Below are 18,451 nucleotides of genomic sequence, written 5' to 3'. Positions count from 1 at the left end.
TTTTTTTTTTTTTAAAGGTTCTAATCATTTGCCTTTGGCATATGGAAATATGGTTGTACACGGTAATTTTTGTTCATGCTAGAGACAATGTGGGCATTGCTAGAACCAAAATAAATGAGGAGTGGCATTTGGGGACATAAAGAGAGAGAGGAGGAGTATAACAGAAATTTTGGGGAAATGTAGCAACATAAGGGGGGCATAATAGAAAATACTGATGAGGAATGCAGCATAGTAAGTCTCTTTAGTCCACACCTGCTTTTGCCAGAAAAATCTGGCAGGTGGGTTTCATTGTTTTATGTGGTGCCTGTGATTCTCAGCTTCAGGTCATACAAACAACTTGCTAAAATGGTAATCTACCTAGATTCTGATTGGTCTGCAGCTATTTTAATGTTTCAAAATAAGAAACCTAAAATAGGAAGGCAGGAATAAATTGGAAATTTTAAAGTGCAGGTGAATATTTCGCTTCCACTTGGTTATACTTAGTTTTTAATAAAACACTTTAGCAGTTTCACTATGCTCAAAACAGCACTTAAAATTTTAGTGAAAATTAGTTCTTGAGGGACTAAAGAAGAAGTTTTCTAGGCTGGAAGACTAATTTTAGAGTCTTTAGCTTTTGTCAAGTAAAAGGAATATTACATATTAAATATATGTATATGCTAGATATATATGCTGAATTTATCTTTGCACTGTACTGTACTTAATTTATTTTTTAAAAAAAATACTTAGGAGGCATGCCACAGCAAAAAGCCTCACTATTTAATCTCTGTTCTGTGGTTTTCTGATAAATTGATGGCACAGTTGCTTCTTTGTATATATCTTTCTGTGTTTAGTCATAATGAAATTCAGACAGTTTCTAATATTTTGCTTCTGTGTGGTCACTTTACATTCTATTGAATTAGTATATTTATAAATGAAAGTTATTAAGTACATAAAAGTGCCCTAGGGACACCTTGGGAAGCAAAATAAAGCAAAAAAAATGAACTCTTGAGTTACAATTTGCAAATAAAGTATTTAGCATCTTTATTCCCTAAACTTTTTAGAGTAAATGTGGATTGTCAGAAACAGACAGTGGAGCCTGTGGAAATCTCATTCGGTGCTTTACAAAAGTCAGAGGTGATTCCAAACCGTTATCTGTGCATCAAGATTACAGAGGTAGGAATGCTATACATCTGAAGTAGGTAATATCTAATAATTGATACCTAGATAATTTGCAGAGATTAATACCTGACAAGCCTAAATGAAAAGAATGGGCACTAATAATATTTTTAGCACAGAGATATCCATAAGAGTTATAGGGAGTATTCTTGGTGTAATTTTTAGTGGTTCTTTGCTAATGTTACTCGCATGTCGCAAATTAATTTCAAACATTGAAATTTATTTGCACTTGGCAAAATGTGTGGGATTCAGTGGCAGTAAATGTTAGCTGTAAGTAGGCATAAATGTAAAGAAGACCATAGCTGTATGTATCTGTCTAATCTACTCTATATCTTTTATTTCCTGTATGTGAATTTGGTTTAGAAAATGGAAGCAGTCTTTTCTTAATTTTCTGTATTTTAGTAATGCTTATATTGGGGTCTATTTAGATGAAAAGTATTGCAGTTGCACAGCAAATAAACATTTAAAAAAATTATGAGAGAGAAATGCTTCACTGCATTTTTGCAGTATGAGAACATTTCTATGTGTGTGCCAGTAATAGGAATACCTTCATGGATTTTGCTCAGTTGTGTTCTGTATTTGATGTAGAAGAATAAAATAATATGAAATCTGATATTTTCTGCTTTTTATACTTTCAGATAGTAGAAGTTGGACACTTCTGGGGTTACAGGATAGATGAAAAAAACAGGACTGTACTCCAGGCCCTAACTGCAGAAATTAACTACCAGAACCTGCTGGATTTGTCAGTGTCTCCACATCCAGATTTGGTTTGTCTGGCACCATTCACTCAGCTGGGAAACAGAGGATACTGTAGAGCTCGTATTCTGTGTGTTTATGGAGATTTTGCTGAGGTACAGTAATATGTTATGTCATATTGAATTGGTAGGATGTAATTGAGTTAACGATCTTGGAGCTATGCTTTATTTTTTACAGAGTGCTGTGTTCATAATAATTATAAATATTCCCATAAAGAAATCTGTAGAACTAGAACTAAAATCAAACCTTAATAGAATCTTGCCAGAATAGATGAATTAGGTTTTTTCTGGAACAGGAACATTTTTAGTATTAAATTGAGAGGCTGTTGTTGATACAGTTAAAGTGAGCTGAAGCAGAGCGAAGCAAAATAAAGCCTAAAACCTCCGGTAGCTTTGAGAACATGGTAGGGAATGCCTAGGTCAGAGCCTAGTGCTGTATTGCTGGCAGCAACCCCATCACTTCCTCTTCATAAATATATTGAGATCCATCTGAAAAGTTTCTTGCCCCCACTGTATTGGCAGTTTTCAGTCATTCATGGCCGATTCATCTAAGCTTGTTGTTATGCCAGTGTTTCTTCCCCTGGTTTACATAGATTTTCTTCTTTTCCTCCTCTTTTCCCTCCCCTCCAGTTTCTTGTCTATCTTTTTCTTCCTGGACTTTGTTTTGCTAATTGAAGCAAGCTGCACTCTTTCTCTTCTCACATAGTGCATTGACTCTCTTGTTCACCTGGTCTCTATCTCAGTCTTCTAGTTTGTTTTGACCTCACAAGCAGAATTATGCATGCTGCTGTACTTAGAGTTCTGCCTCTGCTTGTGCAATCATGCCAGTATTCCTCTTCCAATAGTGTTTTTCCCCTGTATTCGAAAATATTATGTGCGGCACCTGCCACATTTGCCTTTTCGTAGCTTTTTTCCATGGGCCACCTCCTGGCATCTTATACTCAGTTCTGTCTCCTTGGTTATTTCCAACTAATTAGAATTTATAAATAATAACAACGGTGTGTTTATAGCAGAAAATGTTAAAAATTCCAGAGGATATGATCTTTTACTTCATACCATTTGTTTTTTCCCCATTCCTGTTGAGTTCTGAGGTCCATTGGGTGTGATCTCTTTTGTATCGGTGTTTATGTTCCTGAGTTACGTATCATCAGCAAATTCATCAGAACGTTTTGGCTTTTTGTGCCAAGATCAGTAATGGAAATTAGTGCCACAGTTCAAGATTGGTTTTCATTTTTCAGACCAATACTTTTCGGCAGTTAAGGACAGATTTTTTTTGTGTGTGTGTGAGATTGATGATTGACCTTCGCACAGCCCATTCCTCCTTTGAATTTCTTGGTTTGTTAACATAGCTGGGTGTCACCACTCTAAAGTTAATACTGAACATTCTCATCTGTTTAAAGTCATGGAATAGTAGTGAATAACAGTGCTAATATTATCACTTTCTCTTTTGCATTTATAAAGTCACCTGACCCATGTTAGCCTTTGCTTATGTAAAAGCAATTATCAGGTAGTATCACCCACTGTTAAAAAGTAAGGTTATACAGATTTAATTGCGGGGAGAGAATTAGAGCCTTTCAGAGAAATTTACCTTTTCTAGATTTAGCAGATTATTTGCATTATCAGTGGATGTTTAAGCCAAGGGATCAAATAATACATGATAAAATTTGACATATAATTTTTGACATGACTTCATTTGCATGTTGTCCAGATTCTGAATTTGCTTCCATTTCACTTGATAAGATTGTGTTGTACCGTAATTATTAAACTTAGCTTGTCGCTTTCCTTGCCGCTAAAAGTAGCACTTTTAATGTTATGGAATCTTTGCAAATGCTTTTGATTCTTTTTCCAGGTTTTTTTTGTGGATTATGGCAATAGATCAAAAGTGCCTTTAAACAGATTAAAAGAGATTCCAAGCTGTCTTCGAGAGCTTCCTTTCCAGGTAGGGGTGATGCCATTTGCTGTTGCTTAATAGATATTTTCATGTTTAGTCTGGTAAACAGAAGAGTATTTCCAATCATAATGCCTTTCAGAATAATAAAGAAGTAACATCTCTTTTACTAGTAGGAGTACATACAAATCACCTTCACTAACAGGTGGATAAATGTTTTCCACAGATGTGTTTGCACAGAGTAGTAATTCTTGTGTGTAACTGGATTGCACTGTATTTAACCCTAGGGAAGTGTTATCCAGCCTTTTGTTTTCAGGGGTATTTTCTAGAGGAGGGGACATAAATAAAAAAGCCCGAACTTGCTGCATGACCGGATGTAAAAAACATTGTTTGTTTGTATTCTGGATTGTGTTTTTTATTTTAACTGAATATTTGAACTGATCCTGTTTCTATGGGGACAACATAGTGGGATCTTTCTCCCACCCGTAATCACAGGAACAGCAGAAGATGAGATGAAATAGCTCTGACAGCTGCCTTTTGCGTGTTGCTGTTGGTTATTGGTTTATTTGCTGTCCATCAGTTCTGTGAGAAATAGAACTTTTCTCTAGAAGGAGAAGGTTGTTCTGGTTCCTCTATTGCCTGCTAATACGCAAAGCTCAGGAGTAACAGGCTGAGCAGCAGATCAGCTTTGCTTTAGTCTAAAGAACCTCTGAGCAAGTGTCAGAGGTTTATACAGCCTAGAAAACAGCCCAGAGAGGAGAAACTATTAAGGACTAGTTTAATCTATTAGTCTCTGCTTAAACCTGGCTGCTCCTACTCCAGGTAAGAGGCAGCAGAGTATTTTTGCTCCATCAAAACTCCTGCTGTGCTACACCATTAGTTACATGACAAATATGTAGGATATACCAAATTTGAATTTCACAAAGCTGGAAATCTCTGGTTTTGCTTTGTGCTGCTTTGCTGTTCTTTGATCTCCTGGCTTTAGTTGGACCTTTTCAGACAGAACTCTCTTGATAATTAAATAGTGATCTGTAACACAAATCTGAGGGACTTTATAGCTAATTTTTACAGAAGAATAATTCTCTTGAGCTATATTTACAAATAAAATAACTAGAGCCTTCAAGTGAAATTCTACTTTTTAGTCCTCATTCAGATATTTTCCAGCTAGTTGAAATAGGTGTATCATACTAATTTTGTTCTCTGAAGCATTTAGTGATGAAAATGAAAAATATGGTTTTATTTATCTCTTCTTAGTATTAGGTCTTGACAGGGTTAATTTTGTTTGGCTTTCTTTTATACTTGATTTTAAAAAATGAGTAGAACTAATTCTGGCAAGAAGCATCCTTTTTTCTGTTTTCTTCAGATGTACTAAAGGGAAATGTATTTCCACTTCAGGCTTAATCTTTTAATGGCCAATTTTAATGATCGGCTAGAAAAAAAAATAGGGTTTCTGTTGTAAATTCATTAAAAGATGTAATTACAGACAGTGATTGTGGAAGGGGGTTAAATGAAAACTAAATCACTCTTGCCTGCCAGGGACAGAATAGCTGCAATGGTCTTGCCAAGTTTTCTGTTACCTTAGTTGAGAAGAAATGTGCATTGTAAAGTTCTTTGCAGATAAGACATCTTTGCACTCCTAAGATTTTCATATGGATGGTGAATTAATATCAAATTATCTTTTATTTATGCTCTGTTTGCCCAGATTCCTTAGCATTTACGTACAATATTGAAGTGATATGAGATGTAACGTGTAGCTGCCTTGCCAACGATGGAAAAGGAATTATGCCAGTAGCTTTACAGCAGTCCTAGGAATGAACATAAGCCACTGCAATAATTATGAAGCTGTTTATAGTTACTAATTCAAACAGTTTGAGAATATGAAAGAATTTGTGCTGATTCTGTACTCAAGCAATCGTTGTTTTCAATGTTTTTGCTTTAGGCTTTAGAATTCAAGATACGCAAGATGCGTCCATCTGCAAAATCCTTTGTGTGTGGGGAGCGGTGGAGTTACAGTGCCAGCCAGAGATTTGCCTCTCTGGTAAATGGCTACTCTCTTCTCGTGGAGGTGTATTCAATGGTGCACAGCGTTCTGTGCGTGGATGTCTTCCGTTACTCAAGGTGCAATGAGCTTGTGAATATTCGTGATGTGCTTATTGAAGAATGTTTCGCTGAACCAGCGGAAGAATCGTACGAATCAAAAGTATGTATTGAGTCAGCTGCTTCTGCTTTTTGTACACTGATTTGTTTCAGCTCAGGCTGTCTGAAGTCCTGAGAAGTTGAGCTGATGTCTTGACTAATGCCATCGGATTAGGCAAGATTAATACTTGAATGGGGCAATATATTTTTGTGTGCGTAATTCATATTGAGTTGGTGGTCAAAAGCATTGCTGCTTTGAGACACCTTTTGAAAGAGCTGTTTGCCAGGAGAAAATGGCATCAGTTGAACTGCTCCACTGTTTTTTGAAATTTTGAAAAAATGCAACTGTTTCATAGTTTTAACTGTCTTCCATTTTAATGTTTCTTATAATCTGAAAGGTGATAGGAACATTGTGTTTTGTATTTGTAAGTGAGTATCCGTGTTCTTTGTATATGACCTTTTTTGTAAAATTTTTGAAAAACATAGGTGTGTCATGATTTTAACACTTTTCCATTATTATGTAGCAAAGCCATGATTTGCTCGAAGCATTTTTTGATCAAGTACAGGAAGGAGAGAAAATGCCTGTACCTTCAAAAGAGGAAGAAAAGCATCTCATCGAAAGATTATTAAACTTGTTTTCTTACAATAAATCTGGTGCACCAACCCAGAAGGTAACTTGAGTAGTGATTTTGGTATGTCGTTATATGACCCTGCTTTTCATATTGTTAGAATCGAGATGATAACTAAAAGTACCTTTAATAATCAAACCATACTTGATGCCTTTCGTAGTTCGTTCTACCTTCTGTTGGTAGAAAGCCATAATGTGACCACCACGGCAGATGAGTCTATTTTAACAAATTCTAAGTATAGCCGAAGAGCTGAGTGAACTGACTCTTCCTACACATTCTAAGGCGGCACTTTAAACCGCTGCAGAACAAAGATAAAATTGAAAAACTGAACAACCGAACACAATGTTTCCACATGTGCTAGTCTTCATTATATAAGCTACTGCAAAAAGCAAGATTATGACCATATTAAATAATTTTCCTCAGGTAGCGATAGGTAAGCAGCTAGAATAGGTGATGCAGCAAACACTCCAGTAACTGATAATCATGAAACAGTGGGAGTTTCTTTCACTGCCAGTTCCAAACTCAGAATTTATTCTTATGTATTTTGAAATATCTAGTCACTGCTAAGATGGAGTAAAACATGAAATGCGTGTCCTGTTCTGCATTCTGATTACAAGTATTACATCGTATGTATTACAATTCTTTTCCCATTTCAGACCTGACAGAATTTCAGGCTTTCAAGCGCCTAATCATGTGCAGTTTACCCACAGGAGTAATCCTGTTTAGCTACTCACTTTCATAAAGTGAGACATTTTCAAGATTAAAGACCTGCTCATGTAAACAAAAATGATCTGATTTTGTTAGTGCTCTGTGAAGTCTGAACTTGTGTTTTTTAAGACAGACAAAAGTTGTCAATCCCCAGCACCTGTGAAAATACGTTTTTGTGTAGGTGCCTCAACAAGCAAAGGTTTTTTAGATGGCTGAAATGAAAATGCTGTTTATCAATTTATCGGTTCAGTGTTGCTCAACATATTTTCATTTATAAAGGACTTTGGTTTGGAGAGATCCAGGTGCTGGCCAACTAGAATATCGTTTCTTCTCTCTCTTTTCGAAGGTAACAGTTTTTGGCCCATTCAGTCCTTATGAGGTTAAATGCTACAGTATGACCAGAGCATCCCAGTTCAGGTATGAGACTTTTACTGTGATGTATAGGCACGTTCTCAGCTCTTATTTTCAATAAATAGGCAAAAGCCATCCTAGTTACTCTTACAGATTTTTACAGAATTTTTATTCATTGAAAAGACTCAAGTAGTCAGGCCTGAATTGCACTAATATGTACACTATTGCTATGTAAAATTTTAAGAATAGTTTTATTAGAGGTGTTGTGATGTCTTATGGAGAGATTATTTATTACCCATCATACATACACCTGCTAAATGGTATTCAGGTAATCTTTAGCCAGTAACTGCTATCTATTGAGGTTGCATTGTGAATTTAAAATCTTTTTTTACATGTTTATATCATTTTTGGGCTTTTAATGTTGAAAATATTTCTTATTTCCTCCCCAGAAGAGCTTTCGTAATAAAGGAAAGCATAAACTCTGTTGTTGTCCACGATGCTCCAGAAGATCCATTTCAGCAATTGCTGGTTGCTGCTTTTTTATCAGCAAATGCAAGTGGTAATGCTCAATAAAAATGTTTGAACTTTTGGTTCTCTATGAATAGTTCTACAAGTAAATATCTCACTGTAGTTCTACATTGTCTTTTTGAGGTTTCATTTTCATTAGATACTCTTTAGATATTTTTTTTTTTTTTTTTGGCAACAGGATCTACTGTGATATTGGCGGAAACATCTTTGATGCCTCCTATTCCTGGCCTGGTTGCGCTGCTCAGTATGCTGTTTGCTCCTGCTATAGAACTCAGGTATTCATATGTTTTAAGAAGTGGTGGTTTGCTGGTTTTGTTTGATTTTTGTTGTGGTGTTTGGTGTTTTTTTTTTTTTTTAGGACCCTCACAGATTGATGACTTTTTTTGCTATGCTTTCAGCATTTAGATATTCTCTTCCTGTTCATGTAATTCTTGTATCTTTTATCAGTTTTAGTATAGTATGTAGCTAAGATAACTTGTTTCATATACTTATGAATTGGTGCTGCAGGCTCTACCCTCATGATGTTCATAGGATGGTTTGGGTTGGAAGGGACCTTAAAGATCATCCAGTTCCAACCCCCTGCCATGGGCAGGGACACTTTCCCCTAGACCAGGCTGCCCAAAGCCCTGTCTAACCTGGCCTTGAACACTTCCAGGGATGGGGCATCCACAGCTTCCCTGGGCAGCCTGTCCCAGTGCCTCATCACCCTCATGGGGAAGAATTTCTTCCTTATAGCTAACCTTGTCCCATCACTGCACACCCTTGTAAAACATCTCTCTCCATCTTTCAATGTATCGACAAGGCAATACAGTTCCTGACAATGGTGCTGGAAGCCAAGGAAGGTGAACTGTAGAACTGTCAAGTTTTAAATCTATGTGAGGAGAGGAACTTGCATGATTTTTCTAAAAGCTGAGTTCTGACAGTTGCATTGCTATGGTGTTTTGTTTAAATTCTTCTGTGAGCTGTCATTTCAACATGGTAAAGCTGGCTTTCCTTAGTTAAAATTTCATTTTGCAAATGTATTATTTTCTTTTTAAGTTCTATGTTTTCATAACCAGAACTTTAGTTTTATTTCATCGCTATATTTAAAAAAGCAGTATGACTAGGTGTGAATGCCTCTCAGGTTTTTTTAGCTTCTTTAAAACACCTGTATATTGCTTCAACTGGCTTAGTCAAATTCATTTAAGTCTGTCTCTTCTTCATTTCTAGGTGAGACTGTTTTCTTTCTTTTTTCTTACAGGGTTGATAAATGTAGAAAGGATTTTACTGGTGTTCTGTGTGGTTTGGGTTGGAGTCAGACTTGTGGGGCTCCGCTACTTCCAGAAAATGACATGGAGCTGACATTTGATGTGCATATTGGAGTCGAAGACATAACAGAGGTAAAACCTGCATAAGAATTTTCACTGTGGTGGCAATTAAGCAGAATTCCATGCATCAGAGTTTGTCTTAGAGTTAATATGAAAAACTTGTTTTAATCTGTGGCTTTGGAGTTTTTTTTAGTGTACTACCTGTTTATAATCTTGGATTCATATCAGAAAAAAGTTACACCCTCTATACACAAAATAAAATATTATAGCACAATGCATTGTATCCTTTTCAAAACAAAAGCATAGATTTTTCACTGATCAGATACCAATACTTGTTAGTTATGTTCTTAAGATTATTGTAGTTTTTACTGATCTGCCCAGCATTACTGCTTTGCAGTCTTCAGTGTGGTTTTACAGCTCTGATAAATCGTGTGTGTCAAGCTAATTCTCCCAGAGCAGATCAACCAGCCAAACAATAAAACCCCTGGTAGTCCTCATTACAGCCTTTTTGCAACTCATAGGCAGAGATCTGTCAGAGGGAGGTATGTCCATGTCCTCTGCTCTGCAGGACAGTGAGCTGGATTTGACCTGTGCTTCAGATTTGACATGTGCTTTAGACCTTGAAGGACCTCACATGCCCTCATGTACAGTGATGACCAGTGGTTTCTAGAGGATTTTTAAGGATGCAGTGGACATGCTGGTGCAAATATCTGTGAGCTGTTGTTTTTTGAAGGCACTGACCTGGTGTGCGTGATGTTCATATTCGTGGTACCTTAGCCAGAATGGTACCACCACACTGTTGTGCATGGGAAAATTATGAACTGACCTTTAAAACTTTTAGAGAAGAAATTGTGTTGGGAAAAATCCAGGCAAGCGGTAGCCTCTGTGTTTTATGGCATATCTAGGTAACCTTGAAGACTGTAATATTAAGTGACTGAACATTAATACAGTTGACCAGCAGAAATACATTTGGAGGAAGAAGTTTTTATAAAGTTTCAGATATTTTTGCTTATGTTAATAATACTCCAGTTGAAGTCTGATGTGGGTGCCACAGCCACCTTCATGTCAGTATAATACAGAACTAGTGCTGGTTTAGAGTGCTTTTTATTCTCTCGCTGGTATTTTTACAGATAAACATCCTAAGGATAGCCATTAATAAGCTGCTCTGTGAATGTGCAGTGCATTCTGGACAAGACAAAATGACACAGCTGCAGGAAAACATTCGTCAGAAACTTCTATGGTAATAATGTTGTAGAAATAAGATCTCTTTCAGAGTCTCAGCAAAAACAAAACAAATGATTGCTTGAAGCATAGCTCAGATTAGGCTTTGGGGAAATAATATATGTTCTCATTTAATGATACATTTCATTTACTTTGTTTATTTATAAAGCAGTATACTCAACAACTTCAGACTTCTTGTGGAAGCACTGGTTCTGCAGGGAAGACTGATTGCTAAAGAGTCATAAAACCTAGACTGTAAAACCTGTTCTGCAGGATACTATTTCTGGTGTATCTTTGCTTTGTGCACCCATGACAAAGCTACTGAAGTCCTATGACACAGGAGTGCAGAAGGATTTAGAATTCTTTTTCCTTGTACGTTAAATTTGAAATGTGTGTGCTGCCTTTTCTCCCTCAACAGCCCTGTGTAGGATGGGTGTTGGCCAAGTTAATAGCTGGAGGTCCCAGGTTAATTTGTGAATTCCAGTCAGGCCACCTGCCTTTTTTGCCAGCACATCTCCCTGCTGCTTGTAACTGAAACAGTGGTTCTGAAAAAACCATCGTGAGTCAGTGCAGCCAGTCTTGAGAATTTTTTCGGCTTGCGGTGTGTGGGAAGTGTTCAGGGGACCCAGTTCAATGAAATATCCCGGTAACAGCTCCTTCTAATGTCTGCCACTGCTGAGCATGCTGTGAAAAATCTTCCCTTGTTTGTAAATGTAATGTGTGTTTTAGTGCTATTTGTATCATCAGGAGACTTTTCTCATCCTTACCTGGCTCCGTACTGAACAGATTTCAAAAAGAGCTCTGGCTCAGCTCTGAGTTCAGAGTTACCTTCCGTTCTCTACTATTGGCCTCCTCTCTAGGAAACGTGACCTTTTTCACGAATAGAGCTTTTCTGAAGTAACTGTATGCCAAAGTCAGGCAGTTCCTCATCTGATAAAGATCAGAAGCTTTTAAGCTCAGCTGCCCTTACCCTAGGTTATCAAAATTATTATCAGAGCAGCTGTTTATGCTGAGTTTTCAGGTGTTTCTTGGTTTTGAATGTACCTGCTCAGTTCACTTTTTTTTCCCCAGCTGTGAAAAAACTATTACAATGCTGTCAGTTGAAAGCAAGCGCCCATATTTCTTATTCTAAAACTTGAAAGAAAATTCAGTGTGATGCATTTTATAATAAATTAACAAGTGCTGGGAGGAGTCAGCCTTCCCTTTGGAGGCACTGGAAATAAAACAGCATAAACAATATCTGGAAGATGTGGAGGTACACATTACACGTTAGCTGCCCAGCAGACATGTTGGATGTGACGAGGGAGCCAGGTGATTATTTTTGGCTTGGGTGCCACACTGTGCACAGCTGCTTTTCTCTCTGAGATGTGGCAGCTCGAGCCAGCTTTTGCAGCAGGTTGTGTGTTCTTCCAGACAGTGGTGGTACAGCTACACAAAGGTGGTACCTCAGAGGTGCCGCTTGTGCTTTCAACTTCAGGAGCACCAGTGCAGGCTGATGGCAAGCTGTTTGTGTTTCACGTCTGCAAAGCTCTTGGTAAAATACCGGCTGCCAAGGGTACTGCTGATGCAATGTTTAATTTCCTGTTTGTGTCCAAGCACCTCAGGCCAGTTGGTGTGTGTGTTGCCTCTGGACACTGCCGTGTGGTACCATGTTCAGACTTCAAAGCAGGATGAAGATGGCTTGTGTGACTCATGTGGTAATGAGTGTGGGGAGAGGTCAAGGAACGTGGACAGGCAGAAAGGAGCAAAACCACAAAACCTCTGGAGGTGACTGTGACAGGAGCTTGTGCTTGGACGTCAACACCAACATGCCAAATTCAAGGCACAAAAATGTCGCTGCTGTTTCTTTAGATGTGAACACTTGCTGCTGTTTCAGGACGGTTTTGGGGCTGATTGTTCAGACACCTCTGGCCGGTTGGGAGGGGAGGAGCGGCCTGTGCAGCCCCTTGGCTCAGCTCAGCGCTGATGTGTTCCCCAGCTCAGTCAGTGCTGACTGACTTGCTCATCCTCGTCAGCCTTCTGGGCTTTTTCATCTATAGGATTTTATACCTTTCTGTGGTAATGTTTTCTCTCAAAATCTTTGTGCTTTCACTGATTATTTTTCAATGATCCTGCAGCCACTTTTTTTTTTTTTTCTTCTTTTACCTTTTTGAAGCAAGAGACAATCTGGTTATTGTCATGATGTTTTTTTCTTTGTGCAAAATCTTTCTTTGTTTTGAGTATGTTTTTCTGATTGTACTTTGCTTTGTGTCTTGGAAAAAAACTAAATTTTTATTAATAATAGTAAATATGTAAAAATGTAGCCTGAACAGTCTTTCATAACTTTTTTGCATTTTTCAAAAGCTAATTGTATTTATAACATGTCACCACTACTTAGGGCTAAAATGAGTGTTTGAAAAACACATCTAGACAGAATTAATTAAAGTCCGCTTTACTGTTGTACTTTGTACAGCTTAAGGAAATAACTGGAGCAGACAGACCATCTATAGTACTCGAGTTGTCATGCAAAACAAAATACACTAAAAATAGCTGTATTATACATTCTAGTGAGTAAGCATGCATAAAACATACAGAATAAATGACAGCTGCAAATTCTAGTACTTCGTAAATTTTTAAAAAAAAACCCATTAATTTATTTGTAAGAAAATACCTTCTGATACGCAGTGTCCCTGTGAAAATTTGTATTTAGACTTCCTACACTAGAAGGGCAAAGTACAGAGAAGTGAATGAATCAGATGAGATTAGCAAGAAAATTTAAGGTTCTCTTCAGCAAGGACATCTTGTTAAATGCCCAGCTGTATTCAATATAGAAATTTCTCTGTATTTATAATTAATCATTTACAAGTATATTCATTTAAGGCTATTTTCATGTAATTTCAGCTTAATCTGCAAATCAAAGCCTCGAGAGAGAATTGCTCCTACATGGTATGAGAAGCCATATGCATGGAATCAGGTAAGGGCATAAGGATAATTCTCTGTAAGAGGAACAGTTAGAGTAGCCCAGTACAGTTAGTTGGAAGGATGTCTTTTTGGAGCCTGGGGAGAAAAAAAAAAGAAAAAAAATTATTGAATTTAAAGATATTGAAAGCACTGCAGAGTTGAGTTTAAGGGATACATTAACCTCTATTGATGTCTTATTTAAAGTCTATTTAGTTTGTTGGGTATTTTGGTTTGTTTTTAATTTTGTGTATACAAATATTTAGCCTTTTCAAATAGAACACTTCGTGATTTTTAAGTTGAGAGAGATTGTAAAGGTCATTTTACGTTTGTTGGAAGTTGAAATTTTGTACTCTTCTATTAAGCAGTTGTGCCCTAAAAGAAAAAGATTGAAACATTTTTCTTGTTTGGGATTTATCTGAATGCAATGTGTTGTAGTTTTGTTTTGGGTTGCTGGGCTTTCAGGGGCCTTTTTCTTTTAAGCAGACAGCAATGTTAGCTTGCTTTAGAATGAATGTGGTGGGATCAGGTAGGAGGGCGGCTTTCTCAGAATCCAAGAAGGTTTGGTAAAGTTGAAAAGTCTGGCTTCCTACTCTGTTAGAAATCTGACCTTTCTTTCTGTAAGGGCCTCTCTGCAGGCCACTAGATTTCCTGACAAAGTGCATTTTCTTAATTAAAAGGGGGTGAGGAATTACTGAGTGCAGCAGTAAGATTTCTGCACACACCCTCCCTGTGCCTTTCCCTCCCTGAGGCAAATAAATGGGGATTTGGGTCTCTCTGCTTGAGAAGACTGACAGCAGTGAATGAGCACCAAGGGCATGCGTTTCCAGTGGGCATTCGCTGGGGCATTAGAGTGTGTCATGATGTATTGCCTTAAGCCAAATGTTCCTATTTTCTTATTTCTGATTCGGTTATCTTTGGTATTATGAAGATAATTTCCTATTTAGTTGCATTGATGTTTAGCTTTTTATAACAAGTTAATGTATAGGCCTTGGATCAGGATCTTCAGACTTCAGATGCAGTAGGGAAAAATCTCAGGACATGTCTTACACCATCATGTAAAATACTACCTGTGATGCTTTGGAACTGATTGTGACATTATTCTGACTCAGGCAAACCAGGAGATATAGCATTTCATAGTACTGGCTCTAATGTTGAAATGTGTGGCATGGAACTGAAGTGCCTGTATGATTTGAAACTGTTCAAAACTCTGCAAAAGTCCTCCTTAACCGTGTTATGTAGGAAAACAGTGTTAAGAATATGTTCTGACTTTGATCTTGCTTCTTTTGATTAGGTGGATTCTCAGCATATCATTGACCAGTCAGAAAAGCAGCATGAAAGAGGAGATGATCTTTATCAGCTACATAAGCTTGTTCTGTTGAATGTTTAAGTATTTCTAGAAGTCTTTCAGAGGAAGAAATACTACAACTAGTTTAAAAATTACTTTTGTTCTTCTATATATCCCTTGGATATCTGTTTTGCAAGACTGTTCCCTAAGGTTAGTGTAAGTGTACCAAAATACAGTCTGAAATATGTTAAAGCTTTTTTTTTAAAAAAAGCAAAGACTGGCTGACCTAGAGCAGACAAGTTCATTCGTAAAACAAACTGACTTAAAGCAGGATGCAATTTTCATTTTAATAATACTTCTGAGGAGGTTTATCACAAGGTACATGAAAGACAAAGCAAATCTAGGTTTAGTTCTTCATTTTCTGTCTAAAAGCTCATAAGCCACGGGGCATGATTTCTTGTCTTTAACTGCAAGTTGCATTTCCTTGTTTTCTTTGTCATTAGTTTTTTAAAAAGCCATACAACAAAGCTGTTAAGGGTATTTCTTAAACCAAAACTAGAGGTCAAAAGAAACTGATGATCTAGATTATGTCCAGATCCAAAATATAACTTAATGTACTGGATACTATTTTTTCATTTTTTTCATACAGCAAAATATAATATTTCTTTTCCTGTATGGCAGAAGAATGTTTTTTAATTACTGATTCATGGCATCTTTTTTTTCATCTTTTTATCTTATTTTTACCTGTGAGATCTGTAGTCCTAAAAATTAGGTCAGTGGTTTCAGAATAAAATGCAGAAGTGAAATAAAATGTATTTGTCTCTTCTTTTGTGCAGTCATGCTTAATAAAAGCTAAATTTAGTTACTAATGTTATGTGATTGTATTCACAAAATAAATTAGTACAAAAACAGTATATGGAAAAGTATTAATCTTTAACTATTCACTCAGTGATTTGAAAATCAAGTAATATCCAGTCATCCTGTGAAGAGCAGACAGAATCAATGGTAACCATTTAAAAAAAAAAAGTGCCAGATTTGGGGAAAATAAGAGGATGCTTAGACTAAGAAATTATTTTAAGCTGTACTTAAGCAGAAGGGCAATGCCATAATAGAAAATTTCAGTGGCTTATTATAAGCAGTACTTCCTTAGAACCATTTTACTAATCCTTGTGAATTATAAAACATTATATAGTGAGGACAGATTTAATAGAAAAATGTCATCTCACGTGGCTTAGACGACAGTGTTTCTCAGCTGAGTGTTGCAGTTAAACACGTTTGGGGGCAAAAGAAATGGGCAGAAAGGCAAATCAAAGATTTGACAATTAACGATGGGAATTTCTGTAGGAAAAGTTAACTTGGTAATACCAAAAGTGTGATGTTAATAATGTATCTTACCATGATTCTTCATAAGCAATAGTGAAATTGAGAGTTGAGAGGAATAGGATATATTTTTTTTTATTATTTATTTTCTTTTAATTCTGTGGTTAATGTGTCCTGGTCCGTTTGTGTGCCCGTGCTGCCATCTGCTGTGGGGTTACCAAGGTGCTGCTGCTTCGCCTCTGAACATCCGCTGCGTGTTGTGATGCTTTCAGTGAAGATGAGATACTCTGTAAGGGCTCATGTCATAATGAAACTGAAAGGTTTCTACTCTTGTCCTTATGACAAGAGGAGTAGATAATGCTAATTCCCCCCCAGCCCAATAACCCATAACCTGCCACTGGTCAGTTGAGAAATGAGAACTGTGTATTACCTTTCAGAGCTCCCATTTTTGTCCTGAGTATGTAATACACATGCATATGATACATGACAGATTATCCTTGAAGGAAAGAGAACATCTTACAAGTTAGCCTTGCTGGGAAATGTTTATTGCCAGATGAAAATGTAGTACTAAAATATAAAAAGCAGCAGTTGTATTTTCTTGTTCGATTTACATTTCAACAGTATTGCCAAGTCACTTAAAGAAGTTTAAGGTAAACAGCTTCAGGATTTCTCCCTTCAAAGTTAATAGTAGCACTGGAGGGAGAGGTGTTGTAAAATAGTAGTGTCTCTGTGTGGCTATGGACCTGATCTCAGTCAGGCCTGAGCCTTTCAGGGGTTACTTCCACAAGAAAAAGGCCATGACTGCTTGTCAAGATTCCTTTTATCTCCAGGTACTCACCAACATCTGGCAGAATAAGATTTTGCTTACCATAATCTAGTAGCAATCATCCACATTTATGTATTTCTTCCATCACTTAAGTCCAAGGTAGAAATATTTGAATCTATAAACAGATTAACCCTCTTGAATGCCTCCAATAGTACAATAAAGTGACAAACTGTATTGATAGGTGCTTCTCAAGTCTGAGCACTTGTGCATTCAGTATTATTCATAATTTCCCCCACAGATATAATAAAATCAGGTAGCGGTTTTAAATCAAAAGAATTTTTTAGCCATTGCACCTACTTAATTTGGGAATTTACTGCCAGAGGCTGTGCTAGAAATCAAATGTATAAACAAATACAAAAAGGAATCAGAACTCCAGGGAAGGCAGATCCTTCAACAGCTGTTAAAATTGAGGTCAGACTCCCTACCCTATGGAACTCCAGAACCTGAAAGAAATATACTGAAAGAATGCCTGGTTTTATCCTTTGCCAAGCGTTTCCTTTTGGCATAAGGGTGGAGAATGTTGTTCACATATCCTTTTAGAGACAGGTCAGTCTAATAATTCCATCTGTGTTTGAAACATTCTGGAATCAGCAGTAGTAGAATTACATAGCATGGGTGATTGCTAATAGAGCGAGATGTCAGTTAACTAAGTCTGCACTAAGAGTTGTTCAGGATCCCTGGTCTGTGTTTCTTGTCTTGCTCTCCTCTCCTGCCTCACAACTCTGCTCATGTAGGATCTGCAGCTGAAAGGAGGTGGAGGCACAGCCGGGGTTCTCTGCCTTCAGGCCTTCTGCAAGAAGTGTAGGACAGGGTGCAGACGTACCGTGTAAGTATAGATTTGCCTGGCCAAAAGGATTCCAGCTACAGGGTGTTTCAAAAAGACGGACCCAATTTCAAATCATTTGCCATTTGAAATTGGGTCTGTCTTTTTGAAACGTCCTGTAGAACACGAGGTGTATGTACCTCATTAGCCAGATGTGATAAAGGACACATACAGCCACCCGTAAAGCATTGCAGTAGGGGTTGATGGGGGAGCTGGGGAACAGAGAATCTGCTGTGGATGTCAGGATACAGAGACTATTGCAAGTCAGATGGTGCCTGGGGTGCCCGGACTTCTTCCCAGCTCACCTGCCATTTTTACTTCTTTTCCAAGTGCAGTTGGCCTAGAACCGTGTTTCTATTAACTATACCAGCTGTTATTCCAAGAATGCAGATGTTGCCAAAAGATTAGAGAAATGTTATCTCTGCTCTCTGAATTGATTCTTTACAGAGCACTTGCTCTACAGTTATTTCAGTAGAATCATACCGTTACGATGAACACTTTTGCACAGTGAAAGAGAAAAGGATATAATTATTAAAAATAAGCAACAAACCTGGACATATAGTCACCCAGGTTTGCCAT

General features: G+C 37.4%; 1 protein-coding gene across 1 annotated transcript in view; it reads left to right on the top strand.

Annotated features, from left to right (window-relative positions):
* TDRD9 (tudor domain containing 9) overlaps positions 1-15,005 on the top strand; it is an 81,048-nt gene extending 66,043 nt beyond the window's left edge. The window contains 12 exon segments of the mRNA XM_065635711.1: positions 1,041-1,152; positions 1,794-2,006; positions 3,760-3,849; positions 5,738-5,998; positions 6,459-6,605; positions 7,618-7,688; positions 8,072-8,181; positions 8,329-8,425; positions 9,391-9,529; positions 10,588-10,697; positions 13,559-13,631; positions 14,910-15,005. Of these exon segments, the coding sequence (XP_065491783.1) occupies positions 1,041-1,152; positions 1,794-2,006; positions 3,760-3,849; positions 5,738-5,998; positions 6,459-6,605; positions 7,618-7,688; positions 8,072-8,181; positions 8,329-8,425; positions 9,391-9,529; positions 10,588-10,697; positions 13,559-13,631; positions 14,910-15,005 (1,519 nt within the window).
* Positions 15,006-18,451: the final 3,446 nt, after the last annotated feature.

This window comes from Caloenas nicobarica, chromosome 5, assembly GCF_036013445.1.
Source record: "Caloenas nicobarica isolate bCalNic1 chromosome 5, bCalNic1.hap1, whole genome shotgun sequence".
In the NCBI taxonomy this organism is placed as follows: Eukaryota; Metazoa; Chordata; class Aves; order Columbiformes; family Columbidae; genus Caloenas; species Caloenas nicobarica.
This window is presented reverse-complemented; position numbering and strand designations above follow the sequence as displayed.